Source organism: Plecotus auritus (genome assembly GCF_963455305.1).
Source record: "Plecotus auritus genome assembly, chromosome: 8".
NCBI classification, from domain to species: domain Eukaryota; kingdom Metazoa; phylum Chordata; class Mammalia; order Chiroptera; family Vespertilionidae; genus Plecotus; species Plecotus auritus.
The window spans coordinates 76,339,759-76,365,284 of record NC_137782.1 but is presented as its reverse complement, the minus strand read 5'-3'; the positions used below and the strand labels follow the sequence as shown (position 1 = coordinate 76,365,284).

Sequence of the window (25,526 nt, the reverse complement as noted above, 5' to 3'; positions counted from 1 at the left end):
CTGGGCTGCCGATGTCCGATGAGCTCTCTCTGAAGAAGGGGAGCACATGTGCAGTTGTTGTAGAGAGTAAATGACCAGACAGTGTCAGTCATGGGAAACAAAGTAGGCTTCTTTTTTCCCCAGAGTTTTAAGGTCCATAACTTCAGTATCATTTTGATTGCTTAATTTGCACAAGTCTCTTCAAAAATTTTTAACAAATTTATAAACTAGAATAAAAAAACTAAAAAATTAAGAAATAAGAAATGCCCAGTTTGCAGTTTGTTCTCTTTCATTTCCTAACCCTCATTTAAAAAGAAACCCTATCCTATCTAATAAAGAGGGAATATGCTAATTGACCCTCATGCCATAGCAAAGATGGTGGCGCCCACAGCCCATAAGGAGGGAATATGCTAATTGACTGTCCCACCCTCAAAGATGGTGGCGCCCACAGCCAATAAGGAGGGAATATGCTAATTGACTGCCATGCCCTCAAAGATGGCGGTGCCCACAGCCACAAGATGGTGGTGCCCAGTCCCCTCAGCCCCACCGGGGTGGCAGGCTCCACACGCCAGAAACCAGGCTCATACCTGGTGAGCACAGCGGCGGTGGCAGGAGCCTCTCCCGCCTCTGCGGCAGTGCTAAGGATGTCCAACTGCCAGCGTAAGCCCACTCCCTGTGGGCCTAAGCTGGCAGTCGGACATTGCCTGAAGGCTTCGGGACTGCAAGAGGGCACAGGCCTGGCTGAGGGACACCCCCGCCCCCGCCATGAGTGCATGAGTTTCATGCACCGGGCCTCTAGTCCTTTAATAAAGATACTGAGTTTCTCACATGGTCAGGCTATCTTTTAGGTCCTAATGAGCAAACAGATAAAACTCTCCACTCCTGTGGAATTTTTGTGCATGGGGCGGGGAGACAAACAATGAATAAGATAAAGACACAAAACAGATGGGTGGTTAGATAGTGGTAAGGACACAAGACAGAGGGTAGTGGAATTCAGGTGAGCGGACTATTTAACCTGCCTGGAAGGTGGCTGTTAAGTAAAGATCAGACAGAAGTAAACAAGAGAGCCAGGAGGACGTTTAGTGGAAGAGCTTTCCGGAGGAGAACAGCATGTGTCGTGACCCTGAGGCAGGAGAATGTGGCTGAGAAACAACAAGGAACAAGTGGAGAAGGGGAGAGGGCATTTCAACTCAGAGGACTGAAGGCGACCAAAACACCTGGGGCACTGTTGGATTTTACTCTGTATCATTTTAAGGGCACCATAAGGTCACTTATGGAATGAACTGTTTTCCCCCAAATTCGTATCTTGAAGGCCTCACCCCCAATGTGATTGTATTTGGAGATGGGCCTCTAAAGAGGCGATTAAATAAAAGAGGTCATAAGAGTGGGGCCCTAATCTAATAGGACTACATCCATATAAAAGGAGGAGACCCCAAGAATGTGGACGCACAGAGAAAAGGTCATCTGTGAGCCAAGGAGAGAGGCCTCAGAAGAAACCAAATGTACTGATACCCTGACCTTGGATTTCCAGCCTCCAGAACTGTGGGAAAACAGATTTTTGCTATTTAAGCCACCCAGCCTGAGGCATTTTGTTATGAAAGTCCTAGCCAACTAATGCACTATCCCAGTGGTCAGCAAACTGCAGCTCGCGAGCCACATGCGGCTCTTTGGCCCCTTGAGTGTGGCTCTTCCACAAAATACCACGTGTGGGCACACACGTACAGTGCAATTGAAACTTCGTGGCCCATGCGCAGAAGTCAGTTTTTGGCTCTCAAAAGAAATTTCAATCGTTGTACTGCTGATATTTGGTTCTGTTGACTAATGAGTTTGTCGACCACTGCACTATCCTAACACCCAAATATCTTTGACCAGGGAACTTTCTGCTAATTAGTCAAATTGATCTTCAGCAAACTTTATTAACTGGCAGCAATATTTATTTTGTGTTGACCCTAAAGGTGCTAACTCATCCTACAGGTACTGTATCTAATTTAAAACTGGTTAACCTACAGGTTAGTCATCCAAAGCAGTGTTAGTAAATCAACCCAGTCAGATATACAGTTTCTTGTGCATTGACAATTTAAGAGTAGTTCTTACAATTATTTTATTGCTACCTCTTTTGTGCTGTCTCTTTTTAACATAGAATTGGCCTTTGGCTGATATGAATGAAGAAGGAAGATGCCGTACCTTCCCTTTCCATCCCTTTGTCCCCCTAAACCATGCTCTCTATTAGTTTACCATCTCTCTTCTAACAAAACTCCTTTCTTAGCAGCACAAAAATGATGGGGAGGAAAGCACTTGGCTGCTTTTGGAGACTTACTGTTCTGAGCCACGCACATAACCATTATGATAAACTACCTCTGTAAATTAATTTTAAAATTAGACATGATAGCCCTAACCCGTTTGGCTCAGTGGATAGAGCGTCGGCCTGCGGACTGAAGGGTCCCAGGTTCGATCCTGATCAAGGGCATGTACCTTGGTTGCGGGCACATCCCCAGTAGGGAGTGTGCAGAAGGCAGCTGAATCGATGTTTCTCTCTCATCGATGTTTCTAACTCTCTATCCCTCTCCCTTCCTCTCTGTAAGAAATCAATAAAACATGTTTAAAAAAATTAGACATGATATGTTGCATGCTACATGTACTTTAAAAATATTTGTTTATTACATTGATGGGGGTGACATTGGTCAACATGAACATACAGATTTTAGGTGTGGGTTTCTATGTTACAAGATGTGTATATTACACCATGTGCCTACCACCCAAAGTCAAAGCTTCTCCTGTCACCTTCTATTAGGACCCCCTCCCCTTTGACAACCACCACACTGCTGTTTGTGTTCATGAGTTTCAGTTTTATATCCCACATATGAGTGAACTTTTTTAGCCACTGGCTGATGAAAATACCTCTGCTCTGTTTTGAAATGCTATTTCTTAGGACTGTCCAAGTAGAAGTGCTTTTCTGATGTCCTTTGTTCTATCTGTAAAAGCATGTGTTGCTTTGACTGTAGTATCATCTTGCTCCAAGCTCTCTCTATTTTTTAAAAATAGAAAACCACGGGATGCAAAGTACAGTATAGGGAACATAGTCAATAATATTGTAATAAGTATGTATGGTGCCAGAGTTATTTGGGTGATTACTTCGTAAGGTACATAATGTCTAATTACTACATTGCACATCTGAAATTAATATTATATGTCAACTATAACTGAATAAAAATTAAAAAATAATCTAAATAAAATAATAAAAATAAAACTAGAAAACCAAACCTTCAGAATTATGAAACCAGTGAATAAAATATTTCCAGAAGCTTTTTTTGGAGTGTATCTGTCCAGATTTTATTTTTCTGACCTCACCAAAGGAGGATAATAACTTGTTTAAGAGAATCTTTTCTTGACTCTTGTGGCAGATCTCAAGAAACTTTCCTAAGAGTGGAAAGATTAATTAAAATATAACCACTAAATAAAGGCTTTGAGACTTTTAAAATTAAATTGTGTGCTTGTAGTTTCCCTAGAAACCACAAAAGAGCAGACAGTAAGGTGGTCTTAAAAGATTTAAAGATGTGAGTATCAATGATGGGAAGTCTCAGCTACTATCAGGGGTCCTCAAACTACGGCCCACGGGCCACATGCGGCCCGCCAAGGACATTTATCTGGCCCGCCGGGTGCCGCTGCCTGTCCTGCTTAGCAGCCGACTTGTCCCGGGCCCGCAGTGCACATAGGAATTTGTTCATAGTTTTTTTTTTTAAACTATAGTCCGGCCCTCCAACGGTCTGAGGGACAGTGAACTGGCCCCCTGTTTAAAAAGTTTGAGGACCTCTGAGTCTTAGATTGTGATTAGAACATCAAGCAATTATACAATTTTTATATCAATTTTCTTTCTTTAACCTCATTTTGAAATCTTCAGGACAAATATGTTATTATACAATGAGTGTTAACCTCAAAGACCTTCCTGTGCCACTCAGGGAATTAGCAAGAAAGAAAGGAGTATAACCAGCAGACCATTGGGTTCCATTGGACCTGTTAACATGAGAAATCTAGTTTCATTCCCATTCTAAAAATGCAGTCATTTGGAAAGTGGAAAAATTTAGTCAGTCTGTACTTTTTATTATATTTTATTTTTCAATTACAGTTTACATTCAATAGTAGTTTGTATTAGTTTCAGGTGTACAGCATAGTACTCAGACAATTATACATTTCACAAAGCACTCTCCCAAATATTTCCAGTTCCCACCTGGCACCATACGTAGTTATTACAATATCATTTACTATACTCCCTATTCTGTACTTTACATCCCTGTGATTATTTTGTAACTATCATTGTAGTTCTTAATCCCTTTACCTTTTTCACCCAGTCCCCCAAGCCCACTCCCCTATGGCAACCATCAGTCTGTGCTCTGTATCTATTAGTCTTTTTCAATTTTGTTTATTTTGTTCTTTAGAAGGAGACTTGACTTGGGGTGGTGGACACACAATACAGTATACAAATGATGTGTTGTGGAATTGTGCACCTGAAACCTGTATAATTTTGTTAACCAGTGTCACCCCAATAAATTCAATAAAAAGGAAAAAAATAAATAATATGTATCAATTATATTCCAATAAAGCTGGAAAAAATTAAAAATAAATTAAAAAATAGATTCCACATGTAAGTGAAATCATATGGTATTTGTATTTGTCTTTCTCTGTCTGACTTATTTCATTTAGTACTAGAGGCCCGGTGCACGAAATTCGTGCACTGGGAGGGGGTGTTCCTCAGCCCACTCTGCCCCCTCTCACAGTCTGGGAGCCCTCAGTGGATGTCCTACTGATGGCTTAGGCCTGCAAGCGGGCCTAAGCCGTCACTAGGCCTCCCTCTGCAGGAGGCGACCTGGCTGATCAGGGGAAGGCACCACCCCCATCACCCTGCTGCTACTGCCACTGCCCGCCACTGTAGCTGCCAAGGTGTTTTCATCAACATGGACTCCAGTCCCTTCACCACGAAAAAATGACAACTTTCTTTAGGCATTTTCAGTATGTCTCTTTCATAGGATATGACATTTCTTTTTTTTTTTTATCCTCACCTGAGAATATTTTTACATTGATTTTTAGAGAGCATGGAAGAGAGAGGGAAAGACAGAGAGAAACATCAATGTGAGAGGGACACTTTGATTGGTTGTCTCCTGCATGAGCTGGGCCCCGGCTAGGGAGGAGCCTGCAACCTAGGTACATGCCCTTGATCAGAATCAAACCCGGACCCTGCGGTCCGCAGGCCGAGGGTCTATCCACTGAGCCAAACCAGCTAGGGTAGGATATGACATTTCTTAGCCTCTCCAGCAGCAGACCTTCATTTTTTCCTCCAGGAGTGAAGTGGAAAAACCCTAGATCACCTTCTTAGATTCTTATTAGGCAAGTTACCAAGAACAATGCGAGTACATAGGGGGAGCTTAGCCAGTGAGCGGTTAGAAAAGGTGTTTCCTCTGCAGCTTATGCTCAGAGGCGGGACTGCTGGCACCCTGTTAACGTGAGCAGGCCCTCTCCCTCTCCCTCCTCCTCCCCCTCCCCCTCCCCCTCGCTCTCCATCTCTAAAAAGCAGTGAAAAAATATCCTCTGGTGAGTATTAAAAAGCAAAACAAAACAAAACACAGAATATGTAGGCCTGAAAGAGAGAATTCTTGGCTCTGTGAAGATCCCTACATGAATTTTATTAACAATACTAGAGGCCTGATGCATGAAGATTCGTGCAAGAATGGGCCTTCCTTCTTCTGGCTGCCAGTACCACCTTTGCTCCAGCCCAGAGCTGCCTTTCTGCCTTCACTGCGGCCTTTGCTCTGGCCCAGAGCTGCCTTTCTGCCTTCCCACACTGCCTAGAGGCCCAGAGTGGCTGGGGCGGTGCGGAACGCCTGTGTCATCGCCATGGCATTCCGCACCATGGTGACGACGCAAGTGTCCCGCCTTAGCTGCTTGGCACCTGTGTATGCAAATTAACCCTCCATCTTTGTTGGGTTAATTTGCATACTCTTGATTGGCTGGTGGGTGTCACAAAGGTACGGTCAATTTGCATCTTTCTTTTTTATTAGTGTAGATATGGAAAATTAGCCTAAGCCACACCAATGATTCAAGTTTGTGCCTTTCTGGGTTCCAGGGAAGAATCAAATGATCTTTTGTTTTATTGTGTCAAAACAAAATTTTGCATGTGTTAAATACATAATTCTTATTCAAATACGTAATAGCAGATGCAAAAGTTCTGTTTAACTCAGTGAAGGGACTGGCAGGATGATAATGCTGTTCAAATGAGATTGCCAAAGATGAAAGCCTGAAGTAAAACTGCTAAATTAGATACAATCTGGCTAATGTCCTATAGGACAATAAAACCATCACTTTTTGAATTGGTGTGTCTTCTAGACAGAAATTAGTTACATCTTTAGAAGCCTAAAAATTCTTTTCATCTTCTCACTTTGCTGATCATTATATGTAACTTTCCAGGGCTGTAAAATGTCAAAATATATGGAACTTATTTAATTGTAAATAGTGTCAGAGTTATGTGTTTCATAGAAAAGGAAGTGATCATTCTGTGGGCCTCTAATGCCCCAATTATACTGAAAGGACTTGCTGTCAACGTTTTACTCCGGGCCTGTGCTCAGCCACAAAGGCTGTGGGCAGGCCCGCCCTTTCCTCTCTGGGCCTGCGATTGGCCTCGGAGGCTGCGGGTGGGCTCGCCCTCTCCTCTTCCAGCCTGTGCTTGGCCGTGGAGGCTGCGGGCTGGCCCCCCTGTCCCTGTCCATGTCTGCTCTGGCCCCAGTGTCCCTGTCCTTGTCTGCTCTAGCTCTGGGGGGCCTGCCCGAGCTGCGGCGGGGCAGCTCCAGCCAGCCCCCCGTCCCTGTCCGTGTCTGCTCCAGCTCCAGAGGTTGGCTGGCCCCCTCTCTCTGTCTCCGTCTTCACTCAGGGCCTCATCTGCGCACGCAACCTCCTCCTGTCCAGTCGTGACCCGTTATGGCGTCCCGGCCTAATTTGCATAATATATATATATATATATATATATATATATATATATATATATGTATATAGATAGATAGATAGATAGATAGATAGATAGATAGATAGATAGATAATGCCCTCTAGGTCCATTCATGCTGTTGCAAATGGTAATATCTCATTCTTTTTTTATGGCTGAGTAATATTCCATTGAACATATGAACCAAATTTCTTTAGCCAATCGTTTATTTGGTTGTTTACATATATTGGCTATACTATCTAATAAAAGAGTAATATGCAAATTAACCATCACTCTGCTACACCAACAAGCCACGCCCACCAGCCAATCAGGAGCGAGTATGCAAATTAACCCAACCAAGATGGCTGCAGCCACAGAGAGAGCAGGAGGCATGGGTTTCCCAGGCAATGGAGGAAGCCAAGCTTTCCACACACCCTGGCAAACCCAGGCCTCCACTCAAGGCTACAAAGTTTCAATTATAGAAGATAAATAAATCACAACAATAATGGCAGCAGCCACGGAGCTGGACAGAGCAGGAGGCTTGAATTGCCCCTGGCGATGGAGGAAGCCAAGCTTCCGCAGCCCTGGCCTGCCTTGGCCTCCTCCTCTCAAGGCTACAAAGTTTCAATTATAGAAGATAAATAAATCCCAGATACCAGGGCCTCTGCTTGGGTTGCCGGGGGGCATGGCTGGCCTGCAAACCACCAAAGGGCCCTCGCCCAGGCCACCCCATGCCCCAAGGGAACCCCCACCCTAATCCAGGACACCCCTCAGGGCAAACCAGCTGGCCCCCACCCATGCACCAGGCCTATATCCTATCTAATAAAAGAGTAATATGTAGATTGACCATCACTCCAACACACAAGATGGCTGCCCCTATATGGTCAAAGATCCTGCCCCCATGTGGACACAAGATGGCCACCACAAGATGGCCAGCAGGGGAGGGCAGTTGGGAGGGACCAGGCCTGCAAGGGAGGGAAGTTGGGGGCGATCAAGCCTGCAGGGGAGGGCAGTTAGGGGTGACCAGGCCGGCAGAGGAAGGAAGTTGGGGGCAACTGGGCCTGCAGGGGAGGGCAGTTAGGGGCAAACAGGCTGGCAGGGGAGCAGTTAGGCATCAATCAGGCTGGCAGGGGAGTGGTTAGGGGTGATCAGGCTGGCAGACAGAAGTAGTTAGGGGCAATTAGGAAGACAGACAGGAGAGCAGTTGGGAGCCAGCAGTCCTGGATTGTGAGAGGGATGTCCGACTGCCCGTTTAGGCCCAATCCTACCGGGATCCCCCGAGGGGCCCCAGATTGGAGAGGGTGCAGGCTGGGCTGAGGAACACACACCCCCGTACACGAATTTCGTGCACCGGGCCTCTAGTTATAAATAACGCTGCAATGAATATAGGGGTGCATACATACTTTTGAATTAGTGTTTTGGGTTTCTTTGGATATATTCCCAGAAGTGGAATCACTAGGTCACAAGGCAATTCCATGGTTAATTATTTGAGGATCCATACTGCTTTCCACAGTGGCTGTACCAATCTGCATTCCCAAATACAGTGTATGAGAGCTCCCTTTTCTCCATATCCTCACCAACACTTGTTGTTTGTTGATTTGTTGATGATAGCTGTTTTACCAGGTATGAGATGACATTTCATTGTGGTTTTAATTTGATTTCTCTGATGATTAGTGACATTAAGCATCTTTTCACATGTCCTTGGAAATGTCTCTCTTCAGGTCCTCTGCCTGTTTTTTAATTGCATTGCTTTTTTTCTTGGTGTTGAGTTCTTTATAACATTTGGATATTAACTCCTTATCAGAGGTATCATTGGTGAATATTTTCTTCCATTCAGTCAGTCTATATATTTTTTTAATCTTAAAAAATATTTATATGACAAACTAGTATGATTGACTTTTTAGCCAAACTGGTCCCACTAGCTAAAACATTTGAGATTATTTGTGTGTTCATAAACATAGCTTTGGAAGGTATATTTTTGTCACTCAGCCACTCAGTGAGCATGTCTAGCCTTTTGTGTCAAGCACTGTGACAGGTTCAGGGACTACATAGGTGTGGTAGGGCAGTCTACCACCTCCAGCTGGCTTTCAATTACAGAGACCTAAAATCTCAAAGCAAACCAAAATCAAGACAGTTATATCGCATGCTCCGGTGAGTGCTCGAGGAGCTAGAATGAGAGTTTCTAGATTGAGTAGGGGATCCAGTCAAGGAAGTATTTCTTTAAGAAAGAACCAGAAAAGGATATTAGAGACTTGAAATCATATGTGAAAGAGATATGCAGCAAGAATGGAGGGAGATTACCCAAAATGGATCAATCTGCTGCTTTTTTACCTATCATTTTCATGTGTTATTTCATGTAAATTCCAATGAAAGTGCATTGCTACTTAAATGACTTCAAAGACACCTTTTTTAAGTTCTTATGCTTACAGGGTACCCTAGGATCTACACAGGCCTTAGGCAATGTAAAATACTTTATTGCACTATTAAATGCTGACATATAAGTTCATTGTAGAAAGTGGTCTATTTTTCGTCTCAAGAGAAATTCAAACCCACTTCTCTAAAAGAAATTTTGGAGATAAACACTCATGTAAAATACCCTGTGAAACAGGTCCCAGTGTTTATAATAGAATTTGACACTCCATTGCAATCTCTACAGAAAGCTTCAAATACATCTTGGCTCAAACCTTTTCAGACCAAGGTCACTTATTTTTTGATGAGTCAGAAGACCATGTTGATGGATGAAACTGGTGAAGCATTGACATTTGGATGGTTAGGCAATTTACTCCTCTCAACACCAAGACCATGCCAATGTGTTTTGTAATCTCAAAATAACCCCTTGACTAGATGACAATTGAGGGAATGGGTAATCCTGAAGAGTTAATCTAACCACTAGTTTGTGTAGTTGAACATTTCTGTCTTATGTAATCAGCTCAATTTATACAAATCTCAATGTAGTTTTGAAGTATTTTGCCCAGGTGCTGTTATTGTCTCAAGACCACTGTCGTCATTTTCAGTCCTTTTTTCTTTTCCTTCCTGACTCTCCTTGACACTGTGATTTAGTTCAGTTTATTTAGATGTTCTTCTGTTGTAAACTTAATGGGGGTGGGAGTGTTAGAGAGAAGTTAGGATTGGCCGTCTGTGTTTTTGTAAATCTCAAGAGATTGCTATCAAGTCCCTTGGTTCATGGGACATGACTTTCTTCCCCCTAGTTCTGGGTCTTTTTCATGGTCAGCAAGAAGTCAGTTGCTTTAAGACCAACATCCCTCTGGTCAAGTTGCAGGCCATCTGTTTGGACATATGGTCACTCTTTGATGTTTTAACAATTTATTCTCTGTCCCCTCTGGTGCCTGGATTCTCCCTGGACCTTTAGGAAACATGAGGATGGATTTTCCTGTGAGCTTCTCTTTTAGTGACAGATAATTTAACCTGATTAGAAAATTCCAATTTATTTGTGAACAGAACCTGGTAGTGTTAATGTTTCTCCTATGGGGTCTGCAACCTGGATTCATTCCTAGCTGACCCCTTCTCTTAATGCCATGTTGTGGAAAACTATTCTAGAGCAGGTAGGAAAGTGTCATTTCTACTTTATTACTTTAAAAAAAAATGGTGGAAGTCCTGGCTGGGTGGCTCAGTTGATTGGCCCATCATCCTCTACACCAGAAGGTTGTGGGTTCAATTCTAGTCAGAGCACATACCTGGGTTGCGGGTTCAATCCCTGTTCAGGGTCATATGGGAGGCAGCTGATCAGTGTTTCTCTGTCACCTCTCTCTATCTCTTTCTCTGTCTCTCTCTCTTTCTCTCTCAAATCAATAAAAACATATCTTCAGTTGACGATTTTTTAAAAAGTGGCAAAATATATGACATAAATTTTATCATTCTAACCACTTCTGAGTGTACAGTTCAGTGGCATTTAGTCCATTCACATTGTTGTACAGCCCTCCATCTCCCAAACTTACTCATCTTCCCAAGTTGTGCTCATTAAACAATGACTTTCCATCCCTGCTGCCCACAGCTGCTGGCATTCTGCGTTTGCTCTATGAATTTGATTACTAGATACCTCATATAAATGGAATCTTCCAATGTTTGCACTTTTGATCATTTATTTCATTTAGCATAATGTCTTCAAAGCTTATCCATATTGTGGCATGTGTGAGGCTGTTGTTCCTTTGTCAAGCTGGATAATATTCCATTGTTAGCATATTACACAATTTTATTTATCTCTTCATACACTAATGGACATTTGGTTTGCTTCTACCTTTTGGCTGTTGTGAATAATGCTGCTGTGAACATTGGTATATAAGTATATTTTTGAGTTCCTGCTTTTACATATTTAGGGTATATACTCAGAAGTGGAAGTGTTGTATCATCTGATAATTCTATGTTTAATTTCTTGAGGAACCGCCATACTGTTTTCCACAGAAGTTCTGCTTTATTCTTGACCTCTGTCATAGCTGCATGCCTGTGTTCAGGACTGACGAGGTAACATTAGGGGTGAAATGGACTGAGGGGCTTCTATTCTCTCAGGGAGATTTTTTTTTAGGGGAACCTTTAAAAAAATTAATGAATGATCCCTAGGCAAAAAATTCTCTTTCACCTCATGTTAATAATGTCCTGAAATATAAACATGGCCCCATTAACACTGAGCCCTGGGAATTGTGTGATTTCAGCTTTTTGTTCCTAATGTGACATGGGCTGTTAGATAGCAGAATCAAACAGGTCCTCTTCTAGCTCCGCCCACAAGATTAATGAAGCATCACAAGGAACAGAAGATTCACGAGTTTGTCTCAATATGGACTTCTCAGCTCTAAGATATCCAAGCAGTGAGAGCCAAGTTTGCCCTGGGACGTGACAATGAGGCCAGCTGCTGGGACACAGTTAGTTCCCAGTAGCACGAGCCTGCCAAGTGAACTCACTGAAACTTGCATCCCAGGTGATGCCACAGGATTGCCTCGTCCAGCTCTCCACCCCCAACTTCACCAACCTCGCCCCCGAAGGTTCCGGGTTGCTGCCTTCCTTGTACACACAAAAACCAAGTACCCAAAGGACAGTCCTGTCCTCCAGAACTTTCCAAATGGTTGATCTGTGTCAGCTACTCTAATAGGACTTGCACAATGAGATTCAAAAGTGGTGTCCATCCTCAACTATAAGCCAACTATGTTGCCTGTTTTTCCAACAAATGTGCATGCTTGCTTCCTGTTTGGCTTCCCCAGGGCTGAGCTCCCCGCAGTTCAGTTCTCAGGAAAAGCTTGTTTATAGAAACAGAGACGATTCCCGAGGATATGCAGTCCTGTTCTTCTTAGAAACTCCCTACATTTATCTATCCCTGGATTAAGCAGGACCATCTACAAAGGGATTCCTGGCTGCGGTCCTGATCCCTCGTGGGACACTCATGTCTTCACTCAGGGCCGCCTCCTCTGCATAATGTAGCCCTCATCCCACTACGCTCACTGTTGTACAGCTGATCCTTTGTACATGCCACATACTGTATCTGAAGCCCCACCAAACACATGGCTCCCTGGCCATGCTGGGAGGTGTAGCTGTTCTCTGGGCACATGGTTTGTGTAATCCTGTGTGCCATGTGAACCACCCTGTCATGGCCACTGGAGAGCTGGGAGACAGGGCAGCAGTTGGCTAGGTGTTAACCTCATGCCAGTTTCACCTTGCTTTTGTAACCTCTCCTTTTTCTTTTCCTCATTGCCTCACTTAACTTTAGGTTGTTGAATTATCTGACTTTTTGTAAGCTATTCGGCTCTTTTAAGGAATAAATTGGAAGTGTAAACATGAACCAGGTATTTGTAGTTGCTCTGAGTGCCCAGAGGACAAAATTATTAGTTTTCATGGAACTGGAATGTGATCAATATAGTTGGCATTAAAACCACTACTGATCTTGGGGGCTGGGTGAAGATGGACAAAGGGGGTGAAAATGGGGGACATCTGTAATAGTGTCAACAATAAAAGCACCCTACTATTCTGGATACAGAAAATGGGGGACTTGCCCTAGCCGGTTTGGCTCAGTGGATAGTGTCAACCTGGGACCCTTTGGTCAAGGGCACGTACCTCGGTTGCAGGCTCCTCCCCGGCCCAGGCCCTGGTTGGGGCTCAAGCAGGAGGCAACCAATCCATGTGTTTCTCTCACACTGATGTTTCTCTCTGTCTCCCTCTCTCTTCCATTCTCTCTGAAAATCAATGGAAAGAATATCCTTGGGTGAGAATTAAAAAAAAAAAAAAAAAAAAGAATGGGGACATCTGTAATAGTGTCAACAATAAAAGCACTCTACTCTTCTGAATACAGACTGACTACACTGTAAGTTCTGTGCTGTAGGGGCCTTGGCTGGCTGCCCGCTCTGAAACTCCAGTGGCTAGTGCTGTACTTGGCACATAGGGATACTCAGTACACATGCCCTGAACGGCCTGGACAAGCATGATCTGGGCACCTAAGGTTCCCACCACCCCATTGTGGGTGTTCAGAGGCAAAGAGGAGCCTCCACCTGTCACACCTGGGGGGGACACAGCTGGCACCTCTAACGTTCTCCTGTCTCCCTCTTTGCAGACTCACATTTCCAGACTCCCTCCCGGTGCGGTGGCAGGACAGTCTGTGGCCATCGAAGGTGGGGTGTGCCGCTTGCAGAGCCCAGTGAACTGAACCTTCAGGTTGAGCATGAAGCACCTGAGGGCATTTCAGAGCCTGAGCTTTCCGTATTTTTAACTGAAGTTGGATGTCCTGTCCTATCGTCTTCATTTTATAACTCCTATTGCAGCCTCGCACACCACTGGTGACATTAGCGCTGCTGCAGGAGTGCTAGTGACATGCCGGCCTTTGGTGGGCGGGCAGGCTGAGTGCATGAGTGTGTGTGTGTGTGTGTGTGTGTGTGCACGTGTGTATGCGTGTATGTGCGTGTGCATGTGTGTGTGTGTGCAGTGTGAGTGCTTGCGTCTCCCTGATGAAATAGAAACTCCCCCATATTGCTTAACCTAAGACCAGGAATGAGTCAATCATCTTTACAAAATGTGTGCTTTAACTGTTTACAAGTCAAACCTAAAGTTGCAGGAAACATTTTTATTTCATAAAGAGGTACCAACTGTCATTGATGTAATGTGTCTGAATTGAAGGGTAAATCTGCTTGTTTAAATGACTTGACAGTGGTAGTGCTCCATTTAGCAACAGTAATAAGTGATAAAGTGTTTTTATTTGTTAACCAGTTTAAGTGGATCCTGTGGTGACTTAAACTGTTATTTTCATCCCTCATATGGGGCATTTTTCTTTAACAAAGAGTGGTTTCAGTGAAACAATCTAGCAGAGAATCAAGGTCAGAACCTTTTAAAATAATAGTCTTATTGACAAAGTTTGTACTTCTTCCCTCAAGCCTTTCTAAATGTAATAGCTTCGAGCTGTGTGTACTGTATTATGAAAGGATATGTAAAGAAACCATACGGTAATGCACAGTTCTTAATTTGTGTATAATGGAATGTTATTTACAATGTAACACTGTAAATAAGAAAGCAAAATTTATGGGAAAATTCAATATTATCTTTGTTTCTTGTTTAAATATATTTTTAAGGTAAAGGCACAAAAATAAAAAAAGCATATTACTGGGTATAGTGTGTGACTCCTCTTCTCAGACTAATAAATTATCTTTTGAATTCTAGATCGGCAAGCCATTTTTTATTTTGTTTATGAAACGTTACTTCTTCCAAAAATCATACCGGTAGCCTTCTTGCTGGGATTCTGATTGGTGCAATAAGTGGGGTGGGGCACTAGCGAGGTAAAAGTTGAACTTAGTACAGGATTGAATGGTCACTATAGAACTCCCTGAAATTTCTGTTCCAACTTGATAAAAGTAACAAAAGAAAGGAATAAGAGCACTTTGAAAAACTGTAGTGGCAGTTGAAAACCCAGTGGTTACAGTCGATAAATTGCTTCTAAATGTTATATTTAGTGATTCTGGAGCCACATAAGAAAACCAAGACTTCCCTTTTGATTTTCTATGTAAGAAGTGGCTATCAAGAAGATACTAAAGATAGCCTTGCTCAGGGGGAGGATGTCCCCTGCACCCTATAATCATGGCTCTGGGCGGTAACTGATAAAGCCCCAGATGAAATTATACACTTGACATCGATGTATGGCCAAATTATAAAGGAAAGACAACCGAAATGGAGTGGGTGTAAATACGAATGATTCGGGAGTCGCTGCCCTATATTCCTCATACAGGCAATTACATTTGTCTCGCTATGTTCTCTAGACAGGTTGGTGCCGTGGTATCTGTTTCTCATTCTTAATGAGGCTGAGAACTTAGTGAGAGATGGGCTGGCTGGTGGGGAGCCTTTGGCTTCAAAAGCTTTCAAAGACCTGTTACCTGTTGGCAGGGTTTTTTTCAGGAACTGGACTGGATCACGTAAAACTATCAGGACACTTTGGAGTCTGAAAATCATCTGACCTATTTCACCAGGAATGCCGTGTCTTTCATCTCCTTTTGCCTTTATTCCATTCATATTTAAATGCTTGGGCTTGTTAAAGGCCCCGTTTATGAAGAGTTTAAAAAGTGGTCAGTACAAAGGATCATGGCCCCATAACAGTTGTTAAGACTTTATTCTCCAGTGTCTTTTTTTTTTTTTTTAAGGAATATTGTGAAACAAGAGAGAAAAAAAAGTGATATTCAGAAACATAACGGATAGTGTAAGTTCCTTCATTAGAAGAAGATCAGACGTTGAAGAACAGGTACTGTAACCAGAGGATGCTGGCAAATAAAAAAGCAACTTCATTTCACACCGAAGGAGAAAAGGTAGAAGCAGAAGAGAATATAACCTCCTGTCCTAGTCTGGCTGTGGTAGCATGATTCTGAAGCTGTATTTGAAGATGCCCACTTTCAATGTGGAGGATCTTAGCTGTATGCCTACATTCTATTTCTTTTTAAGTCCTGAACATTGGATGCGTGGTCCTCGCGTATAATTAAGTCTGTTCTGGATCCCTCAAGGTCATGGCCGTGATCCTGCTTAGGGTTTGGAAGTGGGTGAAGAGGCGGAAGGAACCTGGGTGCCCGTGCTGACTGACAACGCAGGTGGCAGCCTGTAACAGGCTTTGTCTTCTCCTGTCAGGTCTGCCACTTCTGCCTGCTGGGTGTCTGCCTCTGCAGGCCCTGTCTTAGCTTTTAATGGCCACTTCTCAAAATGAACTTGAACTCAGATATCAACATGAGAATTCTGTACTTATAAACAAGTCCTAAATGCTAGTCTGTGAGCAAATGGAAGAGTATTAGTTCAGGGAAATGGGGACATCTCTCTCGGCTGCTCAAAGCCTTTTGCACCTAATTCCTCATTGTATTCTGTGTGTGAGAGTGGGGATGTTGTGTGCCCTTACCTGCATCTAGGCAGGGCGACTTTGAAGCATTGGATGGAGGGTGTGAAGGAGGAATGGAGGGAGTGAAGAAGGGAAGATTTAGAATAGTGCTATATTATTCTTGAATCTTGAGATTGTACAGAATAGTTTTTTTAATCTGGTCACTATTATTATACAAGTAATCCATGCTTATTATAAGGATTCAGCAAATAGGTAATAAAAAAGAGAACCCATAATCCCTCTTCCCTAAAGACAGCAATTAATAACACATAGATTGTTTATGCATACATTTTCTATGTGTTTTTTAACACAAAAATGGGGTTAATATTGAACCTTGAAATAGAGTTCCATAACCTGCAGTGTTCACCTAACCTCATGGGAAACTGTCTGGACCTATAGTCATATAATGCCTCACTTACTACTTCATCCAGTGCTGTCTCCACTAATGCTGTTGAATACATATATTTTATCCTAAAACTTTGGTGAAAATCCATCGCAGTCCTGACAGTACAGTCAGCATCCACTCTTTCAGGCCACAGGCTCATACAGCGAGCACTGTGGAAGGTCCTAGCCAGTGAAAGCCAGCTTGTTAGGTGTCCTAGAATAGCCCACAGTCCCGGCCTATAGCTCTGTTTCAGAGGGCCCCAGACAACTTTTAATGGCTAATATCTGCACTGCTGTATCTATTAATTTTTTTTGGCTACAACAGGCCAGGAGTACTATGGAATCAGCACTTCCAAGAAGAAGCTTTCAACAGTCATAGAGGTTGGTGTATAAAAATATCGCTCCCTCCCGGTTGGTGTTGCTCAATGGTTGGAACATCGGCTATCACACTGAAGGCTCTCAGGTTTGATTCCTGGTCAAGGGTTGGGGTGGGTGAGGGAGACAGCTGATGGATATGACTCTCTTGCATCGATGTTTCTCTCTCTCTCTCTCTCCCTCTCTCTCTCTCTCTCTCTCTCTCTCTCTCTCTCTCTCTCTCTGACTCTTTCTTCTTCCCTCCCTCCCACTCTTTCTAAAAATCAATGGAAAACTATCCTTGGCCCACCTGGTGTGGCTTTGTGGTTGAGCATCCACCTATGCACCAGGAAGTCACAGTTCAATTCCCAGTCGGCACATGCCCGGGTTGCAGGCTTGATCCCCAGTGGGGGATGTTCAGTAGGCAGCCGGTCAATGATTCTCTCTCATCATTGATGATTCTATCTCTCCCTCTCCCTTCCTCTCTGAAATCAATAAAAATATGTTTTTAAAAATATCCTTGGGTAAGAATTAATAACAACAAAACAACAACAACAAGATATTGCTCCCTTGCCCTAGCCAGTTTGGCTCAGTGGATAGAGTGTCAGCCTGCAGACTGAAGGGTCCCAGGTTCCATTCCGGTCAAGGGCACATGCCCGGGGTATGTGCTTGATCCCATTGTGGGGCATACAGGAGGCAGCTGATCAGTGATTCTTGTCATTAATGTTTCTATCTCTCCCCTCTCCCTTCCTCTCTGAAATCAATAAAAACATATTTTAAAAAATTATATTGCTCCCTTGCTCCTTGGGTGAGATCATTCTGAGGCTTGTGTGCCATACGGTTTTGGGGAGACTTCCCACAGAATTAAGCTTTAGTTAACCTGCTGTGGAAGCTGACTTATTAATACACCTTATATTTGCTTTTTCCTCTTCCCTATGCCCTTCTCAACTCCCTGACCTGGGTTTCCTGCAATCATCTACCAAATGAACTACTTGCACTTCAGTCCTTGTTTCAGGGTGCTTCTGGGGGTCTTGAAACTAAGGAACTTTCCATCCCATATACTATTGCCCACAAGGCCATGGTGGGCCTTTATACCCTCCCTACAGAAGGTGGGCCCCTCCATATGCTTATATACCCCACTGGGGTCTTTCTTCCTGTCTTGTGTTCCTGATGAACCATTTTCATCCATGACATCTGATGAACATTCTCCAAGGGAAAAGGCCTGATGGGTCACAAAAGTGGAGGTTTACAAGTCAGTATTGACAGGCACCAGACTGCTGGAGACAAGCAAGCACTTTGAGGGAGGGAGTGAATAAACAAGAGGCTGGACAGCAGCAGTCCACCAAGGATTGATGGACGCCCTAGAGCAGTGGTCAGCAAACTGCGGCTCGCGAGCCACATGCAGCTCACGAGCTGCGGTTTGCTGCTCTGTTGACTAATGAGTTTGCCGACCACTGCCCTAGAGGAAATGACCTGGAATTGGGGGAATGGTAGTTGGAAGAAACCATAGCCAAAGGCATGTCATGACTAAGAGATCTGCAGAGACCAGAACAGTGGCTGCCATTGTTCCCATGCCATGATGACCACACTGTGAAAACCTCATGGGGTGCCATGTCCTGAATGTCATCTCAAGCCTGGATACCCATGACATCATTTTATGGTTCAAAATTTTTAACACCTCCCAACATTTTTAAAAACAAAATGTTAAGTCAAACACATCAACTTTGTTCTTCCCATAAGCCCTACAATTGCTCAAAATTTGAGAATCCCTTTGTGCCAGAAGGGCAGTGTCTTTGTCCAATATAAGGTTGCAGTGCTGAGCCGTGAGGTGGAGGACCTGCAAAAGGACCTCCTCCCTCCCAGGAACACTGGCCCAAGGAAAGGTTGAACATAGAAGAAATGAGCTTTTGTGTATGTGATTAATTTGTTTTACTTTAGCTCTATTCTAAACCTTCCCCAAAAGCTGATTAGGATGCAGGGGAAGGGGGTGTGGGTGGGTGAATGTAGTGAGCTACAGGTGGGGATGAGTGAGGGGGAGGTTGGCAACATAAAATAACCCTTTTACATGAATGTGTTTTCTGGGATGCTAACCATAGATAAGATTTGGAAACAGCCTAAGTGCCCATCAGCAGATGAGTTGATTAAAAAACTGGTACATCTACACAATGGAATACTATACTACAGTAAAAAAAAGAAGGAGTTCTTACCATTTGCAACAGCATGGATGGAACTGGAGAGCATTATGCTAAGTGAAATAAGCCAGGCAGAGAAAGATAAATACCACATGATCTCACTCATTTGTGGAATATAATGAACAACATAAACTGATGAACAGGGTCAGATCCAGAGACAGAGAAGCATCAATCAGACTGCCAAACCTCAGAGGGAAGATAGGGGAGGGTGGGGGAAAGGAGGAGAGATCAACCAAAGGACTTATATGCCTGAATATAAGCCTAACCAATGGACACGAACACAAGGAGGGTGAGGGCATGAGTGAGGGGCGGGGAGGTTGGGGGGTTAATGGAGGGATGAGGACACATATGTAATACCTTAATCAATAAAGAAATTTAAAAAAAGAATTATTAAGGAATACACGGCTTTCCCTCAACACTCAATTTGGGTTCAAGTTCACAAGGTAATAGCCCAGATGTCTGTCATCAGAGACCCACAGGCTGACCAACTTGACCAGGCCGTTTTTCTTTTTCCACATGCTGCGTCTCTGAAGTGTATGGCCACAGGAAGGATTAAATCTAAAACTGGCAGGGGCCCCCGTCCAAGGCTGTGTACTCAGCTTCCAGAAGCCCATCAGCCAAGCCCAAGGTGGTTCTTTGTGACCAGTTGTGGAAAGCGGGAGGGAAGGCAAGCACGGTGGTTTCTCCTTTACGTGGTAGAGCCTCCGGAGCCCTGAAACCACAGTGGCAAAGCCAGAAAAACCGGACTGCCATGAGGATCCCACTGAAGCTGGAAAGGGAAAAAATCTAAACAATTCCTTTAACCTCTGCGGTTGCTATTATGTTGGCGATCCAAAGAGTTGCTCCTAAAATGGCCTTTCCTGGCCTTAGAAAACACAGCAATGCTTAAGAATTAGAAAACCTCCTTCTAATATATTAAGAAAAGTATTGTTCTTTTCCACTTAGAAGTAGTAAGATTTTAACCCATCCACCCAAGTCTTTCCCTCAAACCTGTTAACCAGCGGTCTTCTCCATGTGCTTAATGGTAACTGCATTCTTCTGGGTGCTGAGGCCAAAACTCTTGAGGTCATTTTTTCTTGTATCTATTGCTGTATAACAAATGGCCCCCAATCTTAAAAGCATAAACAACAACTTTTATTTGCTCACAGTTCTGTCAACTGGCCTCATTCAGTGTCTATCCGCTGCTCTTGCTGGTAGTCACTCATGTGCTCCTTCCGCTGGGGGGTGAGCTGGGCATGGGCTGGGGCGGGGCTGGCTGAGCTGCTCTCTTCCTCCACGCAGGTTCAGGGCCCCTCCCTCAGCACAGGGCCTCTCTACATGGTATTTCCACGCTCCCTCTCCCACTGCACATGGTGGCCCAACGTGCCAGGAACACAAAGCAGAGGCTATCATGTCTTCTTAAGGTTTGGGTCCAGAACTGGCCCAGCATCACTTTTGCCACATTTATTGCTTAAGTCAAGTCACCTGGCTTAGCCCAGATTTAAAAGGAGGGGACTGCATAAGGGCAGAAACACAGGGAAGGCTCACTGGGGGCCACCAATCTGACATCCTTAAATCGACTTTATCTCCCAGACCTAGTTCATAACCAATCCATCACAAGTGCTGTCAGCCCTCCCTTTATAATGTTTCCTGGATCCAACCACTTTTCACCATTGTCTCTTACCTGAGTTATCAAACAGTGTCCTCACTGGTGTCTGAGTTACTTGTGGACCTGGCAGGCAGATGGAGTCTGATCATGGTGCTCCTCGGTTAGAACAGGGCACCTCGCCCAGAGCCCTACCAGACCCTGGAATCTGGTCCATCAGTCCCCTTACTTACTCTTCTCCAGCATCCTGGCCTCCTCGGTGTTCTTCAAGCATCCCAGACATCCTCCCTTCTCAGAACCATTGCACTTTCCAGATGGAACCTCATGGCTTGCTCCTCTCTCATCTCCTTCATCTCTTTGCTCAAATGTTACCTTCTTGAAGAGCGCCCTTCTCACTGCACCACAGAGAAATCAATATTTCTCTCTCTCCCCCCTCCCTTCTTCTCTCTCAAAAAAAAATTAATAAAACTGCATTAAAAAAACACACAAAAACTTCTTAGGAAGAAAGTCCAGTACTAGATAGCTATAGTGGTTAATTGTACTAAACATATATATAAGAATTAATACCAATTCTTCACGATCTTTTCCAAAAAGTAGAAGAGGTGGGACACTTCCCAACTTATTCTATGAGGTGCCGCCTCTTCAGAATAGTCAGGCAGTTCCTCAAACAGTTAAATATTGGGAGTTTTCCCCCCTCCTAGGTATATACCCAGGAAAAATGAAAACACAAAAGCTTACACATGAATGTTTACAGCAGCAGTATTCATAACATTCAAAAAGTTCAAACAACCCTAATGTCCATCAACTGATAAATAGATAAACAAAATATAGTCTATCCATATAACGGAATATTGTTTGATGATAAAAAGTAATAAAATACTGATAAATATTGCAACATGAGTGCACTTTGAAAATATTATGCTATGGGAAAGAGGCCAGTCACAAAGAACAACCTGTTGTATGATTCTATCTTTTTGAAATTTCTAGTATAGGTAAATCTATAGAGATAGAATGTAGGTTAGTGGTTTCCTAGGACTGGAAGGGATGGGCGAGGGTGATAGGTAAGGAGTATGTGGGGGTGAAAGGATTAATGAAGTGCTTACATTGATTATGGGGCCAAATGCACAACTCTGTGGATACGGTAAAAACCATTGAGTTGTACACTTTAAATGGGTGAATTCTAGGATATGTAAGTTATATCTCAATAAAATTGTTCAGATATAGAAAATAATTTAGGAATAAATATTGGAATTGAATGCTATGTTCTATCAGATTCTTCACTTTTCCTGGGTGATCATTCCCAGTTTTTCCAAACATCTTTTGTGTATTTTAAAATAATGTGACTTAAAAATGTACAAACAGAGGCAGAGGATGTAAACACTGTACTTGCCTTTTCCCATGACCACGTCAAAATTAAAACTAAACTACAGAACAGCCATCATTGAGAACCACCTGAAATCTAGCTGAACAAGAACTCCTATAACTAAAGAAATACAAAAGAAGTCATGTCGAGATTGGTAGAAGAGGTGGAGGCTGGAACATACCAGCTGGCCCCACATTCATGGGCTATCTCAGCTTTGGAGGTCCCCCCTGGGGAGCACAGGGTCCCAGCCCCACACCGGTCTCTTCAGCCCACATAACTGCTGGCTGTGAACGAAGTCCTCATAACTGCTGGCGGTGAAAACCAGTGGGGATTGTGGCTGAGTGAGGGCTGCTGAAGCCCTACTCATTTCTCTTAAAGGGCCCGCACATGGATTTACTCGCTGATGTACTCACTGCTGACCTCCAGCACTGGAACAGCAAGCAGCTCAAAAAGCATCAGGGACATACAGGGAATAACAGTGTCTGGCTTCAGGGTGAGGGCTAGAAGGGTAGCTCTTTCTACCAGTTTGTTCCTTTGTTGAGCCCTCACCCCACAAAGTCTGCAGGTACAGGTGGACACCAAGTCTGAGTCTCCATCACCCTGGCTATCACCATTCACCCATTCTGGTGATTCCCTGAGATATCACCTTATCCAACATAGGGGCCTAACAGCCACATCCAGCAGCTTTTCCATACAAAAGGCCTGTCTCAGCTTGTGCTGTGGTCTTTACTAAAATCTCTCAAAGGTTCACAAACCCCAAACAAAAGCACCTGGCCTTGGTGTGCCTTGTACCTCTTGCTAAGTGGCCTTAGCCTGGCACTAATGACAGCTGGCTTCTGTTTGCAGCTTAGACTCTGCCAGGCACTTTCAAGCCCAATACAGTGGCAACTATCTGCAGATCACTTTACAGCATATACCGGGTGGTGCCTGGTTGGGCATAGACAGTGCCTGACTTTGGCCTGTACCTGTGACCCTCCCAAAGGCCCCAGAACCAATACATCCGATGGCCAGCTTCAGATCACAAAAGAATACCACCCAACCACCTCCACAAATGACACGCCCAAACGATAGACTTGACAGCACCAGAGCCCTGTTAGAGTAAATTCTCTGTTGGGTCAGCCCCTGCACACACAAGAGCTCCTCTGCTGTAGTCACAGCCAGTCTTCATAACCACTCAGCCTGGGAGTCAGTTCCTCCCACTGACATGCGAACAGCAATTAAGGCTCAACTGCAACAAGAGGGGACGCATCTGGTGCATTTTAGGTGACCAGGGAGGCTGTGCCACTGGAACCCAGAGGACAAGTACTAGTAAGGCCACTCTACCAAGAATGGGAGATGTGGCAGATCTACCTGATACATAGACACAAATACAGGGAGGCTGCCAAAATGAGAAGACAAAGAAACATGTCTCAAGTGCAAGAATATAACAAACCTCCAAAAAAAAAAAAAAAAAAAAAGAAAGAAAGAAAGAAAGAAAGTGGCAACAAGCAATCCACCAGATGCAAAGTTTAAAGCACTGGTTTTAAGGGTGCTCAATGAACTTAGGGGGAAGATCTGTGAAAATATTAAAGATATTTATAGCACAAATTGCCAAGTCCTCTTGTTTATATCACACAGACACTGGGGACACATCATTCCCCATAGTGGCCATCTGGATCTGCAGGAGCAATAAGGTAGAGGCAGCTAGTCTGTCTCAGCTCCAAGATAGTTAAACACATCCTAGCTCAGCCTTGTTTTCATGATGTTCTCCTCATCAGCAGTGTGAGCCTCTAAAAGTCACTTTACTTAGAGGAATCTCATTCTTTGACATTCTAACTTGGGCATTAAAAAAGTATTTCCTTTCAGGGTTCTCCTTTAAGAATTCTAATGAGTTCTTTAATAAACAAACATTTATAAATCAAACCATATTCAGCAGTATGAAAAAAGAAATACATATTGCAGTTAGCTATCCACTTAGATGCTAACTCATTAATCAATTTTTACTTAAATCATGCATCTTCCCCCAAATCAATGGTTATTCTGTGAAGCCATTTTGATTCCCAAGAACTGCTTTCCCTAAACTTAAAGTCATCAGGCACATTAAAGGATATCCAATTTCATTGGTCTAAGCTGAGTGATCGCAATTCATCAAGGCATGAAAAGTCTGTCCAGTCTTGTGGAATATCATTAAATGGTTCAAGGATGTTTCTAATCTTAATGATGGCCAAGGGGGAGCAACTATTATGATGATGAATGGGAATGAATATCTGGAGAAAGTTCAAGGCATGTTGTACTTACAAAGACTAATACACATTGTTTATCTAAATCATCCAACTGATTAAAGAAACACACAAAGCCCAAGACAGTTAAAAGCAGAGAACCAAATAGGGTTTGACCTGCCCTGGTATATTTATCGCTGACCATGTCATGCGTGTAAAATGTATTGCTCCACCAAGATGCTGTGTATATAACTCAGGAGGGTCTTTTGAGGCTGATGTTGAGTAATATAGGCTGTCCAGTTTATTGCCCGGCTAAATATTTATATAAAATGAGTTCATTGATGGCGGGGAAGCCTCCATAAAAGGAGTCTTTCACTGTTACTAACTGATTAACTACAACGCCCAAAGCTTAGTAAGAGCTGGGTGGTGGTAACTTTGGTACTTCTGCCCCTAAAACCAATTTCTGAGCTGCTCAATGTTTTTAATCCCTGACCTGAGTTAGACTGTGTGTGTGTGTGTGTGTCGTGTGTGTGTGTGTGTGTGTGTGTGTGTTTAGCCAAGTAAGACAATAGCCACTTGGTACCAAGAACAGCGCAGAGTCTGCAAGGAAAGGGAAAACACATTTTGGTACACTTCTAGAAGAGTACGCTTTGGAGCCATCTCTTATAGGGAGAACATGTCTGTTAAATGCACACTGTTCTTAGTACAGGGCAGTCAATGCTGGATTAATGGGGGAAGACTCCTTTCATATACAGGCCAGAGAATAAATCTCTTGTTCGGGGGACTTGTTTTTGGCTGACCTTTCTTTGGGCAGGAGGAGGAAAAATCAACCACATAGGTGGCCCGGAGGATGCTGGGCCATGGTCCAAAGACTTAATCATAGTATCGTTTCAGTAGGTCTGGGAATGGTAGGTTGTTGAGCTGAACTAGTGCAGCCATTGCTTTGGGATTGTTTAAAGGTAAGCTGGAGTAGCAAAAGACTTAGAGTTAAAGACTTTCTTCACTTGGATTCCCAGACACCTCCTGCTTCTGATTTTCCTTATACCTCCTCCTCAGTATGCTTTCATGATTTCTTTTCACTTACCTCTGGACATTAATGGTCTCAGGGCTTAGTTCTCAGCCTGCTTGTCTCCATAGATTATCTTATTGAGTCTGATGACTTTAAATATCATA

The 25,526-nt window shown here is 43.5% G+C and overlaps 1 protein-coding gene across 3 annotated transcripts in view; it reads left to right on the top strand.

Moving 5' to 3' along the window:
• The window catches only part of TASP1 (taspase 1), a 279,716-nt gene extending 265,178 nt beyond the window's left edge, over positions 1-14,538 (top strand). For all 3 annotated transcript variants that reach the window (XR_013961358.1, XM_080683016.1, XM_080683017.1), the window contains one exon: positions 13,494-14,538. Coding sequence is in view for 2 of the 3 variants with exons in the window: in XM_080683016.1 (XP_080539142.1) it covers positions 13,494-13,586 (93 nt within the window). In the remaining variant the exon portion in view is untranslated. The remainder of the gene's footprint in view (positions 1-13,493) is intronic.
• Positions 14,539-25,526: the final 10,988 nt, after the last annotated feature.